A 17,719-nucleotide genomic window follows, 5' to 3' on the forward strand; every position below is an offset into this window, starting at 1 on the left:
AGGACGACCCTACACCACGACAAAAGCCGACGATAAAAACTCTCAAGACCCGCTCCTTTAGGATGGAATTAAAATATACGCAACGTCATTATTATCCGTAATTATATTGCTGAATTGCAGTTTGCAATAGTAACCTTAATGCAGCAGTCATTCATGACAAACCTCATAACCTGAAAAATATTATTGCAACTGAATCCTGCTGCGGATGCCAACGACACACGAGCAGTGTCTGTCTTATACTATGACTCCAGAGAAATTACGAAAGATTTTGGGAATTAGCCTTAGACAATAAAGCAGAAGCTACTTGTCTTAACCTGCACATTACGATTTTTCCACTTTTACCTAATTGTAGTAACTTTACCTAATTGTAGTACTGAAAATAATTTCACTACAAGGAATCGAACAAATTACTACGCAGTCAACCAATACCTTGTCACCGATAATCATCAATGTAGTGAATAGTGTAAATGGATCCCCGGCGGGGTCAGGGATTTTCTCTGCCTCGTGATGACTGGGTGTTGTGTGATGTCCTTAGGTTAGTTAGGTTTAAGTAGTTCTAAGTTGTAGGGGACTGATGACCGTAGATGTTAAGTCCCATAGTGCTCAGAGCCATTTGAATCATTTTGTAAATGGAATAATGTCTATTAGTATCATAACATTATTGCCATATCATTGGTTTTTCCAGCGATCCAAGCTGACACAATTAAGGAACCTTGAAGTGAAACACGTTGTGCAGATACCAGTCTCCAATGAACTGCTCAAGACGGACGAATAGTTATACACGATCACCCAGCATTTCTTTGAATCTTTCGTTTGCGAAGGACGATAGCAGAAATACTGAAGCTTCATTGACGACGAGTAACATTCATATTATCGCAACTAACTCGAACATTAACCTATGACAAGAGGGATCTACACCCGCGTGTATTATTCACGCACGTCTACCAACATATACCTCCAGGCAACGATCCGGGTGCATCGTTAGCGTCCGCCCATACAGGGAGGGAACATAAGCTGCTTTTTCCACTGTGTAAGCTAAGTGGAAGTGGTTTCCTGTTATGTATTTTCAACAAGTAGATGGCGTCTGAGATCTGGTGGTTCACCGCGTAAGAGAGTGATTAGTGCTTGTCCAGTGAGGTGTTTTATTTGTATCGCTGTCGATAGTCATGGAAACGAGAGGAGCGGCGATGATAAAATCCTGCGCTGGCACACGCTGACGGATCATCGTTTCGTTAACTGCCCAGTAGGGTTCCGGTTAATTCAGATTTCTTCTGCTACCATCTTTGAATCACATTAACTCTGTTTAACGATCTCTGACATGGATGTGAGCACATAGTTGCCAAACAATCCTAGAAATTGTTGGCTTAAGCGCTTTCAAAATGTAAGTGTCACAGTATAATATGAAGGATTATTCGTTGTGCAATATACAGGGTGGTCCATTGATCGTGACCGGGCCAAATATCTCACGAAATAAGAGTCAAACGGAAAAACTACAAAGTACGAAACTTGTCTAGCTTGAAGGGGGAAACCAGATGGCGCAGTGGTTGGCCCGCTAGATGGCGCTGCCATAGGTCAAACGGATATAAACTGTGTGGTTTTTTTTTTTAGATAGGAACCCCCATTTTTATTACATATTCGTGTAGTACCTAAAGAAATATCAATGTTTTAGTTGGACTACTTTTTTCACTTTGTGATAGATGACGCTGTAATAGTCACAAACACATGGCTCACAATTTTAGAAGCACAGTTGGTAACAGGTAGGTATTTTAAATTAAAATACAGAACGTAGGTACGTTTGAACATTCTATTTCGGTTGTTCCAATGTGATATATGTACCTTTGTGAAGTTATCATTTCTGAGAACGCATGCTGTTACAGCGTGATTACCTGTAAATATTACATTGATGCAATAAATGCTCAAAATGATGTCCGTCAACCTCAATGCATTTGGAAATACGTGTAATGACATTCCTCTCAACAGCGAGTAGTTCGCCTTCCGTAATGTTCGCACATGCATTGACAATGCGCTGACGCATGTTGTCAGGCGTTGTCGGTGGATCACGATAGCAAATATGCTTCAACTTTCCCCACAGAAAGAAACCCGGGGACGTCAGATCCAGTGAACGTGCGGACCATGGTATGGTGCTTCGACGACCAATCCACCTGTCACGAAATATGCTATTCAATGGCGCTTCAACTGCACGCGACCTATGTGCCGCACATCCATCATGTTGGAAGTACATCGCCATTCTCTCATGCATTGAAACATCTTGTAGTAACATCGGTAGATCATTACGTAGGAAATCAGCATACATAGCACCATTTAAATTGCCATCGATAAAATGGGGATCAATTATCCTTCCTCCCATAATGCCGCACCATACATTAACCCGCCAAGGTCGCAGCCATCGTGGATTTTCCGTTGCCCAATAGTGCATATTACGCCGGTTTACGTTACCGCTGTTGTGAAAGACGCGTCGTCGCTAAATAGAACGTGTGCAAAAAAATCTGTCATTGTCCCGTAATTTCCCTTGTGCCCAGTGACAGAACTGTACACTACGTTCAAAGTCGTCGCCATGCATTTACTGGTGCACATAAATATGGTACGAGTGCAATCGGTGTTGATGTAGCATTTTCAACACCGACGTTTTTGAGATTCCCGATTCTCGTCCAATTTATCTGCTACTGATGTGCGGATTAGCCGCGACAGCAGCTAAAACACCTACTTGGGCATCATCATTTGTTGTAGGTCGTGGTTGACGTTTCACGTGTGACTGAACGCTTCCTGTTTCCTTAAATAACGTAACTATCCGGCGAACGGTCCGGACACTTGGATGATGTCGTCCAGGATACCGAGCAGCATACATAGCACACGCCCTTTGGGCATATTGATCACAATAGCCATACATCGACACGATATCGACCTTTTCCGCAATTGGTAAATGGTCCATTTTAACACGGGTAATGTATCACGAAACAAGTACCGTCCGCACTGGCGGAATCTTACGTGACACCACGTACTTATACGTTTGTGACTATTAAAGCGCCATCTATTACAAAGCGAAAAAAGTAGTCCAACTAAAACATTCATATTTCTTTACGTACTACACGAATATGTAATAAAAAATGGGGGTTCGTATTTAAAAAAAAAAAACGCAGTTGATATGTCCCGCGTCCGGCCATCCTGATTTAGGTTTTCCGTGATTTCCCTAAATCGCTTCAGGCAAATGCCGGGATGGTTCCTTAGAAAGGGCACGGCCGATTTCCTTCCCCATCTTTCCGTAATCCGAGCTTGTGCTCCGTCTCTAATGACCTCGTTGTCGACGGGACGTTAAACAGTAATCACCACCACCTCCGCAGTTGATATCCGTTTGACTTATGGCAGCGCCATCTAGCGGGCCGACCATAGCGCCATCTGATTTCCCCCTTCAAGCTAGACGAGTTTGATTCTTTGTAGTTTTTTTATTTGATGCTTATTTCGTAAGATATTTGGCCCGGTCACTATCAATGGACCACCCTGTATATTGTTGTTTGCTTGTACCAACATAGCAGAGTCGTTATCATATGTGCTACTAGTTTTTGTATGTCTGTCCGCATTATACTGATAGCCTCATTACACGTATTTTCATATTATTCATTCTATTTTCGCCATGATTATTAGAAATTACCAACATTTCCACACATGATATTGCTATGTTTTATTTGGTAAGGTATACATGTGCATTTACGGCGAAGAAAATGCAGTAAAAAGTTGTTTCGCGGAGCGACACATCTGTGCAACAATTTTTCACTACACTGTCAACATGTCTAAGAAGTTGACGGAAGTCTAAAAAGCAGCTGAGCTTTACGTTTTTTTTCACATCTATACTTATCACAGTGTAGCTTTTCCTTGGAATATTGCCTAATGCAATTAGTTGTTCACTAAATCAATAGGTCCAGTTGTACCACATTTACCGTCCAAGTGTCGAAAATACGTGTTATGGAAATAGTTTCAGATAAGCGACAAACGCACCAAAAAATCTCTTCTTAATTATTAAACTGTGAATTATACTAATCAGCCAGAACATTATGACCACCTAACTAATAGCCGGTATGTCCGCTGTTGGCACTGATAACAGCGAAGACGCGTCGTGGCGTGGAAGCAATGAGGCAGTGGTAGGTAGCTGGAGCGAGTTGGCGCAACAGGAAGACACACAAGTCACCTAACTCCCGTAAATTCTGGGCAGGGGGCGATGAGCTCTGACGCCACGTTCAAATCACATCCCACATGTGTTCGATCGGTTTCAGATCTGGTGAACTGGGAAGGGAGGGGGGGGGGGGGGGGGGCGCACATCAATTGGAACTCGCCACTGTGTTCCTTGAACCGCTCCATCACACTCTTGGCATTGTGACATGGCGCATTATCTTGTTAAAAACTGCCACATAATCGTCATGAAGAGGTGTACGTGGTCGGCAACGAGTGTACGATAGTCTTTGGCCGTCTTGGTGCCTTGCACGAGCTTCACTGGACCCATGGATGCCCACGTGAATATTCCCCAGAGCATAATGGAGCCGCGGGCAGCTTGTCTCCGTGCCGCAGTAGAAGTTTCAAGATGTTCCCTTGGAAGACGACGGATTTGCGCCCTCTCATCGGCACGATGAAGAAGTTTTAGAAGATATCAGGATTCATCAGACCATGCAACACTGCCACTGCGCCAACGTCCAGTCCCGATGGCTGTGTGCCTATTTCAATCGCAGTTGCTGATGTCGTGGGGTTAACATTGGCATAGTCGGCCGCGGTGGTCGTGCGGTTCTAGGCGCTGCAGTCCGGAACCGCGGGACTGCTACGGTCGCAGGTTCGAATCCTGGCTCGGGCATGGATGTGTGTGATGTCATTAGGTTAGTTAGGTTTAAGTAGTTCTAAGTTCTAGGGGACTGATGACCTAAGATGTTAAGTCCCATAGTGCTCAGAGCCATTTGAACCATTTGAACATTGGCATACGCATGGGTCGTCGGCTGCGGAGGCCCGTCGTTAGGAGTGTTCGGTGCATTGTGTGTTCACACACACTTGTACTCTGTCCAGCATTAAAGTCTGATTTTAGTTCCTCCACAGTTCGCCGCTGACTGTCCTGTTTTACTTGCCTGCCCAACTTACGACGTCCGACATCTGTAATGAGGGGTGGCTGCCCAACCCCATGACGTTTAGACATGGTTTCACCTTTGTTCCGCCACGTGTTGAAGACACTCACCACAGCACTCCTCGAACACCCGACAAGTGGTGCAGTTTCTCAAATGATCGTGCCGAGCCTCCGGGCCGTCACACTCTGCCCTCTGTCAAACTCAGATGGATCTTCCGCCTTCCCCATTGTACACATGGACACCACGCTCATTGATATACACGCGTTTGTTGAAAGAAAACTGTTTTGCCGCTTTCCTCATTAAATCGGAATGTAAACCTCCATATAAAATAAAAGGTTTCAAAGGACTTTCATCCTGATCTGGGCAACATAAATGCTGAATTTCCTAATTTTTCTTGGTATAGAAAGTAAAAAGCTAGCTTAGTCTTGTATTTATTCTTCTTAAGCAACGGAGTAACTAAGTGTTGGCCGTTAAAATTGCAACACCGTGAGGGCGGCAAGTAACAAACTTCAAAGTGGCATGAAGTATCCTACATGCTTCGATATGCAAATCATTAGCATTTCAGCGCTGTCGAACGAAGTAGTAGAAGCAACGCCATCTCCACTCAGACCTTAAAGAAAGAGTATGCAGCGGCTTTTTCTCGTTCATGAATCGCATTTGAATGTTGGTTGTTTGTGAGAGGATCGTGTTATGCCTCCTGTAAGAACGAGAAACGTCTACCAGCACATGCCGGAATTCGATGGCAGCCGGATAATGGCCTATCGAGACTGCGTATATCTTTCAGCATTACTGCATAACCGAGCGAGGTGACGCAGTGGTTAGCACACTGGACTCGCATTCAGAAGGACGACGGTTCAATCCCGTCTCCGGCCATCCTGATTTAGGTTTTCCGTGATTTCCCTAAATCGTTTCAGGCAAATGCCGGGATGGTTCCTTTGAAAGGGCACGGCCGATTTCCTTCCCAATCCTTCCCTAACCCGAGCTTGCGCTCCGTCTCTAATGACCTCGTTGTCGACGGGACGTTAAACACTAACCACCACCACCACCATTACTGCATATCATGTCGGTCAGGATCCCACTTCTGTAATGCGAATGTGGAATCGATGGGTTCAAGAGGGCCATGCTCAACGACATACAGGATCTCAAGCGCTCACTTGACTAGCGCCTGAGAGGACATACATGTTGTTCGCTCGGACGTGAATGATCGTACAGTCACATCCTGTACCTTGAGACAGGAGATAGCTTCCTTGCACCTAGACACGTATCCACAGTGCGGTGACCTCTGAAGCACCGCGGACTGTCAACACGGCGATCATTGTTGGGTTCCCCTTGACGCAACAGCAAGAGGAGGCGCATAGACTGTGCTGCTCTGGAGGACAACAATGGGCCCAGGAGTGTCACCACATCGTCTTTTCAGACGAGTCCCGGTTCTCTCTGAACAGCATCAAGATAGATGTTTCCGTGTGTGGCGACTCTGAGGGAAACTACGTTACAAGACTGCATTTGCCGCCATCATACGGGCCGCGCAACTGGCATGATGGCATGTGGTGTAACTGGGTACGTCAGACGGTCATCTCTGGCTCACATGGTCAGTAATTTTGCCAACAGCGGTATATTTCTAATGAGTTAAAATCGATTACTGTGCTCTGTACTCTGTGGCTTCCTGATGTCATATTTCAGCAATATAACGCAAGTCCGCACGTTGCCCGCGTAGTGCAGGCCTACTCCTGTATCGAGGGTGTTCAACTACTGCCCTAGCCAGCGCGTTTTCAGATCTCTCATCCGTTGGAAATATGTGTTCAAGAATTACCGAGACAGGCATGCCACGATTACTATTACGCCATTACGATTGATGAACTCTGGCATAGAGTCGAAAGAGCATGGAATGACGTACTCCCACCTGCCATCAAAGTTGAAATACGACTGGATGCCCAACCGAGGTAGAGCAGTTACTGCCTTGAGAGGTGGAAGCTCTGTGCACTAAATTTCGCAGCCTGTACACCCTATCTACAAATGTAATGTTGTATTCTTTCTACTATACTGCGAGTACACAATAAGTAAAATGCCCTTAATTGCTGTCCTTCCTGGTGTTGCAATTTTAATGACCAACAGTGTAGATGTTCCATAAAGAAATTGAAAGTTCTCATAACAAAACATTTTAGGACAATCTTCTTACAGGTAAGTAAATAATTGCTGTTGTTATTTCAGTACGACAGTTAGATTCGGGAATGTTAGGGGATCAAAGAGAAGCGTACATTATGGACGTATTAATGAGACGAGCGCTCAAGTATAAGGAGAGATGCCTTACCCCTTCCTTAGCCAGCATATTCTGGTACATGCTACCGGCCTGGACTTCTCGCTGCGGGGACCACGACTGGAAACGTCGATAGGGGCGGAAGAAAACGCGACTACTGTCTGCCAAAGCGCGCTACCGACTCGCTGAGGTTGCTATCATACTGCAACAGAAACAAAATGGGCGTCGGAGAGGCCAGTGCGCTACACAGGCAACAGGAACACCAGCTGGCCTAATCTAAACAGCAAGAGAGCCATGATGCACCAACCCGCAGCCCAGATCCCAAAGACTCCTTGCATATTGAGCAAATGGTATAAAGGCGCCAACGTTAGTAACATTTATTAGGGAAGGTTAGTTAATGCACTGTAGACCTACTATAAATCACACAAATTAAACTTTAGCAAGTCTGCAGGAATGAAAGAAGTATACTCCTGGGAGTAAACAGCACAGAAATTAAGAGTTAATTCAATTTCTGATGATATTGAAGAAACATATAAAGTAACACTGAGGTTTGTTGGTGTGGTTTTATAACACAATTGGGTAACATAAGGTGGCAGCTCAGATACAGCATTGAAAGTTCTGTGCTATGTTCTTGTTTGCAAAAAGGTACTGCTAAGCGACAAACGACCGCAGCATTGGTTTGTCAGCGCGACGTTTTAGTACTACTGTACTGCCAAGTGTCACACATAGTGCATTTCCAACTCGCGTGCATTCTGTCGTAAGTAGAGCGTGCGACTTGTGAACTTTCTAAAAACACAAGTTACTGGTGTATTCTCAACTGAAGCGTGTTTCAGAGGCTTGTATCACATCTGATACATTTAAAAGGACTGTGGATATTGTTACGGAAACTTATGTACGTAAATCGTGTAAGAAACAGCAGAGTCAGAGGGAAACAGCGATCACAAGTTTACCTTGCCGTCGTTGAATTTAATTGAAAAAAAGAGTGGAAAATGAACCAAATCCATAAACTAGTAAGTACCAAGGAGGCTTCAAAAAGAGAAGATCATGTGTAGAATAAATTTTAAATCTGAAATTGGTAATAGCGTATCAAAAACAGAGGAGTAAAAATTTCGTACTCTCAATCGTAGACTTCTCGAAAACTTGTGGTTCAGTAGACAGACTAACACTGGTCCAAATTTTAGAGGAGATGGGGTTGGATAGAAAATCAGTGAACTGATTAAACAGACCTTAAGCAACACAATATCCAGTTAGAGTAAAGTGTTCAAAGGCCCTCAAGATTAAAACTGGAGTCAGACAGGGAGATGGACTCATTTTGCTCTTTAACTGTATATTTGTTAAGATGATCAGGAAGTGGCGACGAGAAATGGAAGGAATGGGTGGAATACGACTGGGGCGCAAGAGAAAAGGAATATTCGCAGACGATATTGTGATATTATCGAAATCATTAGAAGAGGTGGTTAAGCAGACCATACAGTTACAAGGAGAAGCGGCGAAAGCAGTCCTACCTCAGATCTCCATCGAAAAGACACAGTATATGACAAACATCAATACAGCTCCTAGATGGATGACAGTAAAAGAAGGGAAAATTCTTGAAGTGAGAAGATTTAAATACCTAGGACGATGGTAAGAAACTGGTTTGCCAGAAAGGCAAACGATAGGAGCACGAGTAAACAAAATAAATTCAGCATACAAACTGACTATGTTCGATCAATGCAAAACTGACATTAGAGAGAGTGATCAGCGCTGAAATCTTATACGCAGCTGAAACTCTTAACCCAGTAAGAACCGAAGACTTAAGAGACCAGAACTGGTGGAACGAGAGATCCTCAGGAGGCTTTTAGGGCCTCGAAGAACAGAGACGGACAGTTTATAAGACTAGCGAACCAAGAACTGTATACCAAGACAGAGAGACTCTTCGGACATCATCAGGAAAAGAAAGAGCGTTTTCTTCGGACACATCCTAAGAATGGACCAGCAGACGTTAACACAGCAAATAATGGTGACGGTTTCTTTGAAACAAGAGAGCCAAAGCACGCTGGATCCGAGAGATACAACGGGATCTGGAAAAATGGGAATACAATACTCACAGATATGCAATAGGATGACTTTAAAGTAAAAAACCCAGGTTTCCACGGGTTTTGAGGACAGAGCTAGACGCAGAACAAAATTATCACGGAGAGAAGGCTGAAAGAGGTTGTAAAATATGGGAATGAAAGCGTGTTGGACAAGGAGAAAGACAAGAAGAAACGAAGCTGGCGCGAATTAACCTGGTCGTCAGACGGCAAAAACGAAAGGAAGAAGAAGAAAAAACCGCATCGTCCCCCATGGTTTTCTCTTCTTTAACGTAGCTTTTAACGAGCTGAAGCCATCTCTTTCTATATATTCTCGCTTGTGAGTGGTTTTTCTTTCGGCAACCCTATCGAAGTATCCTCTTTTACCAACAAATAAGCTTATTGTTTGACGATGTACTCTATGTTTCAATCCCTCTCACATTGTTGTTGCCATTTTAGGGGAACTGATTCTGGGATTTTTCTCTGTCTTTGTAAAACTGTCACTCTTTATATTTAGTCTATTTCTCTGGCTGATCTTTTAAAGATAATCTCTATACTCTATTGTTCTTCTCAGGTAAACTTATTATTTTCTCTAGTATTTTACGAATATCTTTAATTTGACCCTCATTTTTTTCATATTACGTGGTGGAATGCGACTTTTTGTCGCTATTCAACAGCAGCGCCCTTTCCTTATAGTGTGTGGTCTGTGGCTGCATTTGCACATTGCCACTAGGAAAGTGGTAGCGGATTCTAAACACTGTAGTTTGACATTTGGATAGTTTGAGATTTGGAACCAATGGTCAGTAGTACTCACTACTAAAATATATATGAGATCTTTAATGAGTAATACGTGAGAGGTACCTGCTTGTAAACTGTTTGTTTCCTCACAAGCAACTGCCTGTCGCATTAACTTCCGTGACGCTACTTTGATGAGTGATACTCTACCGTCTGAGATTCGTCCACAGCGGAGAGGTTTCGGAGTAGGTGTAATCCCCGTTGGAAGAAATTTACCGCCGTAGAACAGAAACTTATGGGAAACTGGATTGTTCAAGTGACGTAGAGCTAGGCAAATTTCTTAACAAGAATTATTGGTCGAGTAGAATGTGAGGAGACGATAATGGTTGGCGCATCAGAAAATTCATCAAACAACACCCTTTAACTTGTTTGTGCAATGCACTCTTCGAAGAAGGCTGTATGAAGTGTTTGGTGCTGCGGTAATTACACCCTTGTCATGAAAAACGTTTACAAGCAATAGGGCCAATTTGGTCTTGGACCAAAGATTCATTTCCAGTAACAGATTACATAGCGTAATTATGAAACGACGAATTTCACGAAATAAATATTTTTCGCGACTGATGCTTGTTTCAACCGTAATGACATTTTCAATGACTACAACAACGACATCAGGACTGAAAAATGTCCATAAGAGCCGGCCGATGTGGCCGAGCGGTTCTAGGCGCTACAGTCTGGAACTGCGCGATCCCTACGGTCGCAGGTTCGAATCCTGCCTCGGGCATGGATGTGTGTGATGTCCTTAGGTTAGTTAGGTTTAAGTAGTTCTACGTTCTAGGGGACTGATGACCTCAGAAGTTAAGTCCCATAGTGCTCAGAGCCATTTGAACCATTTTTTTGTCCATAAGCCACGCTCCCCAGCAACGACTCTCTGTAGAGTTTTGGGTCGAGTTTCTGCAAGTGTAACCTCATTTGTGCCGCCTTGGGCAGGTACTGTGAGGGTAAATTGTTGTCATAAGGTTTTAGTGGTTTATTTCGATAAAAGCTAATTATTCTTTTTCGACCATTACTTTCTTATCTTATAGTACTAGCTTTAGAATCATGTGCTATCTGTCTCAATAATAATATTCACCAACGGCACTGCTATTTTCTGTGAACTTGCCGGCCGGGGTGGCCGAGCGGTTCTAGTCACTACAGTCTGGAACCGCGCGATCGCTACGGTCGCAGGTTTGAATCCTGCCTCGGGCATGGGTGTGTGTGATGTCCTTAGGTTAGTTAGGTTTAATTAGTTCTAAGTTCTAGGGGACTGATGACCTTAGAAGTTAAGTCCCATAGTGCTCAGAGCCATTTAAACCATTTTTTCTGTGAACTTGAGTAAGGATTACAGGGCCTGTTAAAGAGGAATGAAATGACAGGTGAGCACAGAACATGGATTGAGACCGATGTAAAGAAAGACGGACGTAATAAGAATAGCGGAAATGATGTTAGTAACAAATTAGCACCAAAGTTGGGAATCATGTAGCAGACACAGTGAAGGAATTCTGCTACCTTGCAAGCAAAATAACACTTCTTGGAAGGAACAAGGAGAACGTAGGATGCAAGCGAAACGAGTATTTCTCTCCCGAAAAAGTCTGCTAGTACCGAACGTTGGTCGCAAAAAGAATATATGTCTGGTGCACAGCATTGTACGGAAGTGAATGATCGACTTGGAAAAACCGGAGAGAAGAGAATCGAAGCTTTTGTGATGTGGTGTTACAGAAAGATGTCAGAGGGAAGACAGGGAAGCATGTACATCAAATATATGAGAACGTTTAGTGTAGGTGCTATTTTAAAATGGAGAGGTTGACAAAGGAGATGTAATAGTTGTAGCCCCACATCAAACCAGACAAAAACGCTTGTTTAATTGTTATCCTAAAGGTATGGCACACAGCTCTGTACTTCACGGTCACTGGCTCTAGCTGCGCTCGTTAGCTGCTTAAGTGCACGTCCGCCAGCAAAGCTACGCCCTATTTAACCGGCGCCACCGTTTCGCGGATCTGCACAGCAGCCATCCGGAAAGCGGACACGGGAAGGGGCCGGTGGGAAGAGGGGCCGGTCGTCAGTAGCCAGCTTACTGGTCTCTGGCCGTGACGGGCGGCTGACAGCGGCCTCCTCGGCCACAAACCCAGACACACGAGTGAGCACATGGGACAGCGCCGCTTTGAGTCCGTAAGACTTGATTCTCAGTCGCAGGATATTGCAAATACGCAGGTAGAGGCCCGACAATCAAGTTCGTAAACTCACTGTCAACGTATGAGGTGCACACCTCACTACCCAATAACACTGAGGTCATCGTCAAAAAGACGTCAACTGACACCTGCAGGTCTAAATACAAACCAGTCCTTATTTCAACCTTCATGCTTTGAAACCCTTTTCTCCTGTTATCACCTACAGAACTATCGTTGTCTTAGTATCTTATATCTTCATTGTCGTCAAAATAACTTTCTTCCTAAAATTGTTTGATCTTTGTGTGCAGAATACAAAATTGCCAGAAAGATCAAGTGAGTGTAGCAATCGGTCCCACGAAGTTATTTGTTTCCTGAACAAAATTCCCGTATATTTAGTGCCGTGTACAAACTGTGCTGTGATTCAGGGTCGTTCAGTTGTTGATTAATCTGTCACTTCTGATAGGATGCCTGCAGACCAGTGCTATATAATGAAACACTGCTTTAGATTTACGTTGCAAGTTGTTAAGACACTCGACTCGTAGTTGGAAATGATTAGGAATCTTTACCGCTCATCCTAATTTAGATTTTACATCTGTTAATCATTTGAAGAGAACATTGGAATTGTTCCTTCTAATAGGCCGCGGCATGACTGTCCATTCCAAGCTTGTGCTCTGTGTCTAACATTTTCATGGTCGATTGGAGGTTCATGATTATCGCAGTTCTGGGTGGCATCAAAAATGCGTATAATTTTAGTGCTGTATTAGTATTGCTGTAGAACACGAATCGTTTTTTCACACCTCCATCATCTATGTGTAACAGAAAGTTAATGCTTTTCTCGCGGACGTATCATGTTATCGCAAAAGCTTTTTTGCTGTTGTGCAACTGTGTAATGGGATGCCACTGGCGTCGTCTCTTTCACCAGTCGCCTAGTTGCCAGTCGCCTAGTTATAGTCAACAAGTTGGATGAACATCTTAAATCGGATTTATTTTGAACATAACTAGTAGCACATTTTATCTGACTGAACGAATCTCCAGCAAGGTTTCCATGAATTTTGATTAATCGCTTCCTTTTATGTTCTCCTAGGTCTTGCTTGAAAAGAGACGTTAAAGCATTGGCAGTAGAGCCGGTAATGAACAGCATAAACACACAGAAAGGCACTCTCGCAGTCGATGAACTATTTAACGCATTTATTTTAAGAAAGGCTTGTAGGGCGTTGTATTTAATGTAGCAGTCCCCCAAGTTCTGGAGACAGTTTTGAAGCGCGAGGGAAAAGTCGGACTGCTAACTCGGGAAAAGCGACTTATTACCACGAAGACACCCACAAACCTCTGTTTATTACGAACCCCTGCACAAGATATTACAGTTGTGAAGGTAACCTCATTGAGAGTGCACACAAGGCAAGGAAAAAAAAAAGATTAAGGGTTGTTCTGCAAGTATATGGTTGTCCACGTCGTGTATGATACACAAAATTCAAACTCAGTTTCTCTATTTTAAAAAAAAGTCTTACTTCATTTCGTTATGATAGTACGACTCATTCAAGAATTTCGTAAGCCAGTATATGACTGCGAATGAACGAGGTGAGAGCAGGGTTTAATCTGCTTTAGACGACAAGGTCTATGGAACACAAACGCGGTTAGGGAATGAGCCACCGTCGTTTTAAAGAGACTTTCTTCATATTTGCCTCCAGTTACTAGGGACACCTAAATTAGGGTGGCCGGGGAAAGGCTGGAAACCAACTACTCCCGAATACTGATCATTTCTCTTATCATTCATCTCTTACACTCTGAAAGTATACTACTGGCCATTAAAATTGCTACACCACGAAGATAACGTGTTACAGACGCGAAATTTAACCGACAGGAAGAATATGCTGTAGAAGCAAATGATTAGCTTCTCAGAGCATTCACACAAGATTGGCGCCGGTGGCGACACCTACAACGTGATGACACGAGGAACGTTTCGAACCGATTTCTCATACACAAACAGCAATCGACCGGCGTTGCCTGGTGAAACGTCGTTGTGATGCCTCGTGTAAGGAGGAGAAACGCGTACCATCACGTTTCCGACTTTGATAAAGGTCGGATTGTAGCCTACCACGATTGCGGTTTATCGTATCGCGACATTGCTACTCGCGTTGGTCGAGATCCAATGACTGTTAGCACAATATGGAATCGGTGGGTTCAGGAGGGTGATATGGAACGCCGTGCTGGATCCCAACGGCCTCGTATCACTAGCAATCGAGATGAGAGGCATCTTATCCGCATGGCTGTAACGGATCGTGCAGACACGTCTCGGGCACTGAATCAACAGATGGAGGCGTTCGCAAGACAGCAACAATCTGCACGAACAGTTCGACGACGTTTGCAGCAGCGTGGACTATCAGCTCGGAGACCATGGCTGCGGTTACCCTTGACGCTGCATCACAGACAGGAGCGCCTGCGATGGTGTACTCAACGAGGAACCTGGGTGCACGAATGGCAAAACGTCATTTTTTCGGATGAATCAAGGTTCTGTTTACAGCGTCAGGATGGTCGCATCCGTGTTTGGCGACATCGCGGTGAACGCACATTGGAAGCGTGTATTCGTCATCGCCGTAATGGCGTATCACCCGGCGTGATGGTATGGGGAGCCATTGGTTACACGTCTCGTTCATCTCTTGTTCGCACTGACGGCACTTTGAACAGTGGACGTTACATTTCAGACGTGTTTCGACCCGTGGCTCTACCCTCCATTCGATTCCTGCGAAACCCTACATTTCTGCAGGATAATGCACGACCGCATGTTGCAGGTCCTGTACGGGCCTTTCTGGATGCAGAAAATGTTCGATTGCTGCCCTGACCAGCACATTCTCCACATATCTCACCAACTGAAGACGTGTGGCCAATCAATGGTAGCCGAGCAACTGGCTCGTCACAATACGCCAGTCACTACTCTTGATGAATTGTGGTATCGCGTTAAAGCTGCATGGGCAGCTGTACCTATACACGCCATCCAAGCTCTGTTTGACGCAATGCCCAGGGGAATCAAGGCCGTTATTACGGTCAGAGGTGGTTGTTATGGGTAATGATTTCTCAGGATCTATGCCCCTAAATTGCATGAAAATGTAATCACATGTCAGTTCTAGTATAATATATTTGTCCAATGAATACCCGTTGATCATCTGCATTTCTTCTTGGTGTAGCAATTTTAATGGCCGTTAGTGTATACGACTGGTCCCAGTAAGGGTCTTGCAGTAGCATCGAAACGTTTCCCTAAGAGACGAAAGTTTGGTTTCCGATATCTTTTAAGAGTGACATTACTCTATCCAGTAGCATTAATGCGACCGCCTGTCAGAAGCCTGAATAATCACCGTTTGCAGCGCAGGCCGCTGCGAGACGAGCACGAAGAGAGTCGATGAGGTTTTGGAAGGTACCGATAGTGATGTGGAGCCAAGCCGACTCCATTGCCGCGGTCGTCTGCGCTAGGTTTCAAGGTTGAGGATCCACGGTACCAACAGCCCGATCGAGGTGGTCCCACAGATTCTCGATTGGGTTTAAATCCGGGCAGTTTGGTAGCCGGGGAAGTACGGTAAACTCAAAATAGTGCTCTTCGATATACCCATGTACATTGCGATCTGAGCGACATGTTGCATTGTCCTGCTCGTAGGTCGGTCTAAGGCGCTGCAGTCATAGACTGCGCGGCTGGTCCCGGAGGAGGTTCGAGTCCTCCCTCGGGCATGGGTGAGTGTGTGTTTGTCCTTAGGATAATTTAAGTTAGGTAGTGTGTAAGCTTAGGGACTGATGACCTTAGCAGTTAAGTCCCATAAGATTTCACACACATTTGAACATTTTTTTGCTCTTAGGTGGACACGTGCCGAGGAGAAACAAACTGCATGTAGTGTTGGACATGGTTTCCAAGGATAGATGCATACTTGTGTCGATCCAGAGTGCCTTCCTAAATGACAGGTCACCCAAGATGTGCCACGAAAACATTCCCTGTATCACAACATTCCCTCCTCCGACCTACACCCTTCCGACAATTATTGCAGGGTTTTTACTTTCAGGCGTTTCAGGCCGATGGAGCATAAAACGTGATTCATCTGAAAACGCCTCCTGTCGCCACTCAGTGGACGTTGGACGTCCATTTGCGGTATTGGCGTAAAAATTCCAGCTTTCGTCGCCGATGCACAGCAGTCAGCATGAGTGCATGAAGCAGGCGCTAGCAGCAGAGGCCCATGCGCAGCAACGTTCGTTGAACGGTCGCTGAGGAGACGCTGTTGGTAGCCCCTTGGTTCATCTCGGTGATCAGTTGCTCAACACTTGCAAGTCTATTCGCCATACATATCTCCGCAGCCGTTGTTCGCTTCTGTCATGTATGGCCAGTGGTGCATTTCACCTGCCCTGCCTCGGCACCAGTTTTGGATAGCGCCATTTTGCCATGCACGGTATACTTTAAACACGGCGGCACGCGAACAGTTTACAAACTTAGCCGCTTCGGAAATGATTCTACCCTTGTCCTGTAAGCCGATGATGATGTCCCTTTGGACGTCAGATAAAGCGCACCGTTTCCGCCTTACGGCAAGGACTGCACTGTTGTCCGGGTCGCCCTGGAATTGTCTTCGAGAGCCTGGCACATATTTCTTGCATGCATGCATTTATGAATTGGTGTAACGAAGACATAAATATCTGGACAAGAAGAATGACTTCCTTGAAGATAATAGGGCTCCAGTTTATACTGCTCCTTGAAATTGCCTATGTAATTATGCTGTCCAGTGACAAAAGGTATTACCTTATTCCTTGTGTTACCTTCGGACGTACACATACTCTCTTCATCACTAGCTGAGCTCCAACTTCTTGATCGCCCGTTAACAGTTTTACTTTATCTTACAAAACAGCTCTATAATCCGTTAACCAATAACAATGTGCAGCACGAACAGCTATCACGAAACACATGTTAAGGTGTGTCAGAGAAGCTAAACATTCCGCAACATGCAGGAGCAGCTGGTTGCATAGATCTAAAGGAAGTGACAGCGCATTTGCTGGCAGCAGTTTCAATTGCTCCCGGAAAGCAACTATGCTCACGTTGTTATAGCGCCCACAGTACTATAACGCAAAAAGGCGCATCAAACTAAATGTAAACGGCACAAAAAGTCTCCAGTTTTAAAAGAAAAGCTAGAATTCGGAAATAATTTTACGTGTCCAGTTAAAAAGTACTTCCTGACCGATGAGATGCATATTAAGTAAAATGGAACTTTTTTTTACGTTACACATGGAGAGCTGCATCAAACCAGTCACTGGACTGAAGACCACAACAACGTCAAAGCATTTAAAAAGTTTATTGCAACAACAACATAACCATCCGGAAAGAGTTCTAAGCTA

The 17,719-nt window shown here is 44.5% G+C and overlaps 1 protein-coding gene across 1 annotated transcript in view; it reads right to left on the minus strand.

Annotated features, from left to right (window-relative positions):
- LOC124594809 (tubulin alpha-1C chain-like) overlaps positions 1-17,719 on the minus strand; it is a 107,716-nt gene that overhangs the window by 88,317 nt on the left and 1,680 nt on the right. Inside the window, exon 2 of the mRNA XM_047133246.1 lies at positions 7,426-7,573. Within this exon, the coding sequence (XP_046989202.1) occupies positions 7,426-7,455 (30 nt within the window). The 5' untranslated portion in view covers positions 7,456-7,573. The remainder of the gene's footprint in view (positions 1-7,425; positions 7,574-17,719) is intronic.

This window comes from Schistocerca americana, chromosome 2 (genome assembly GCF_021461395.2).
Source record: "Schistocerca americana isolate TAMUIC-IGC-003095 chromosome 2, iqSchAmer2.1, whole genome shotgun sequence".
Lineage (NCBI taxonomy): Eukaryota > Metazoa > Arthropoda > Insecta > Orthoptera > Acrididae > Schistocerca > Schistocerca americana.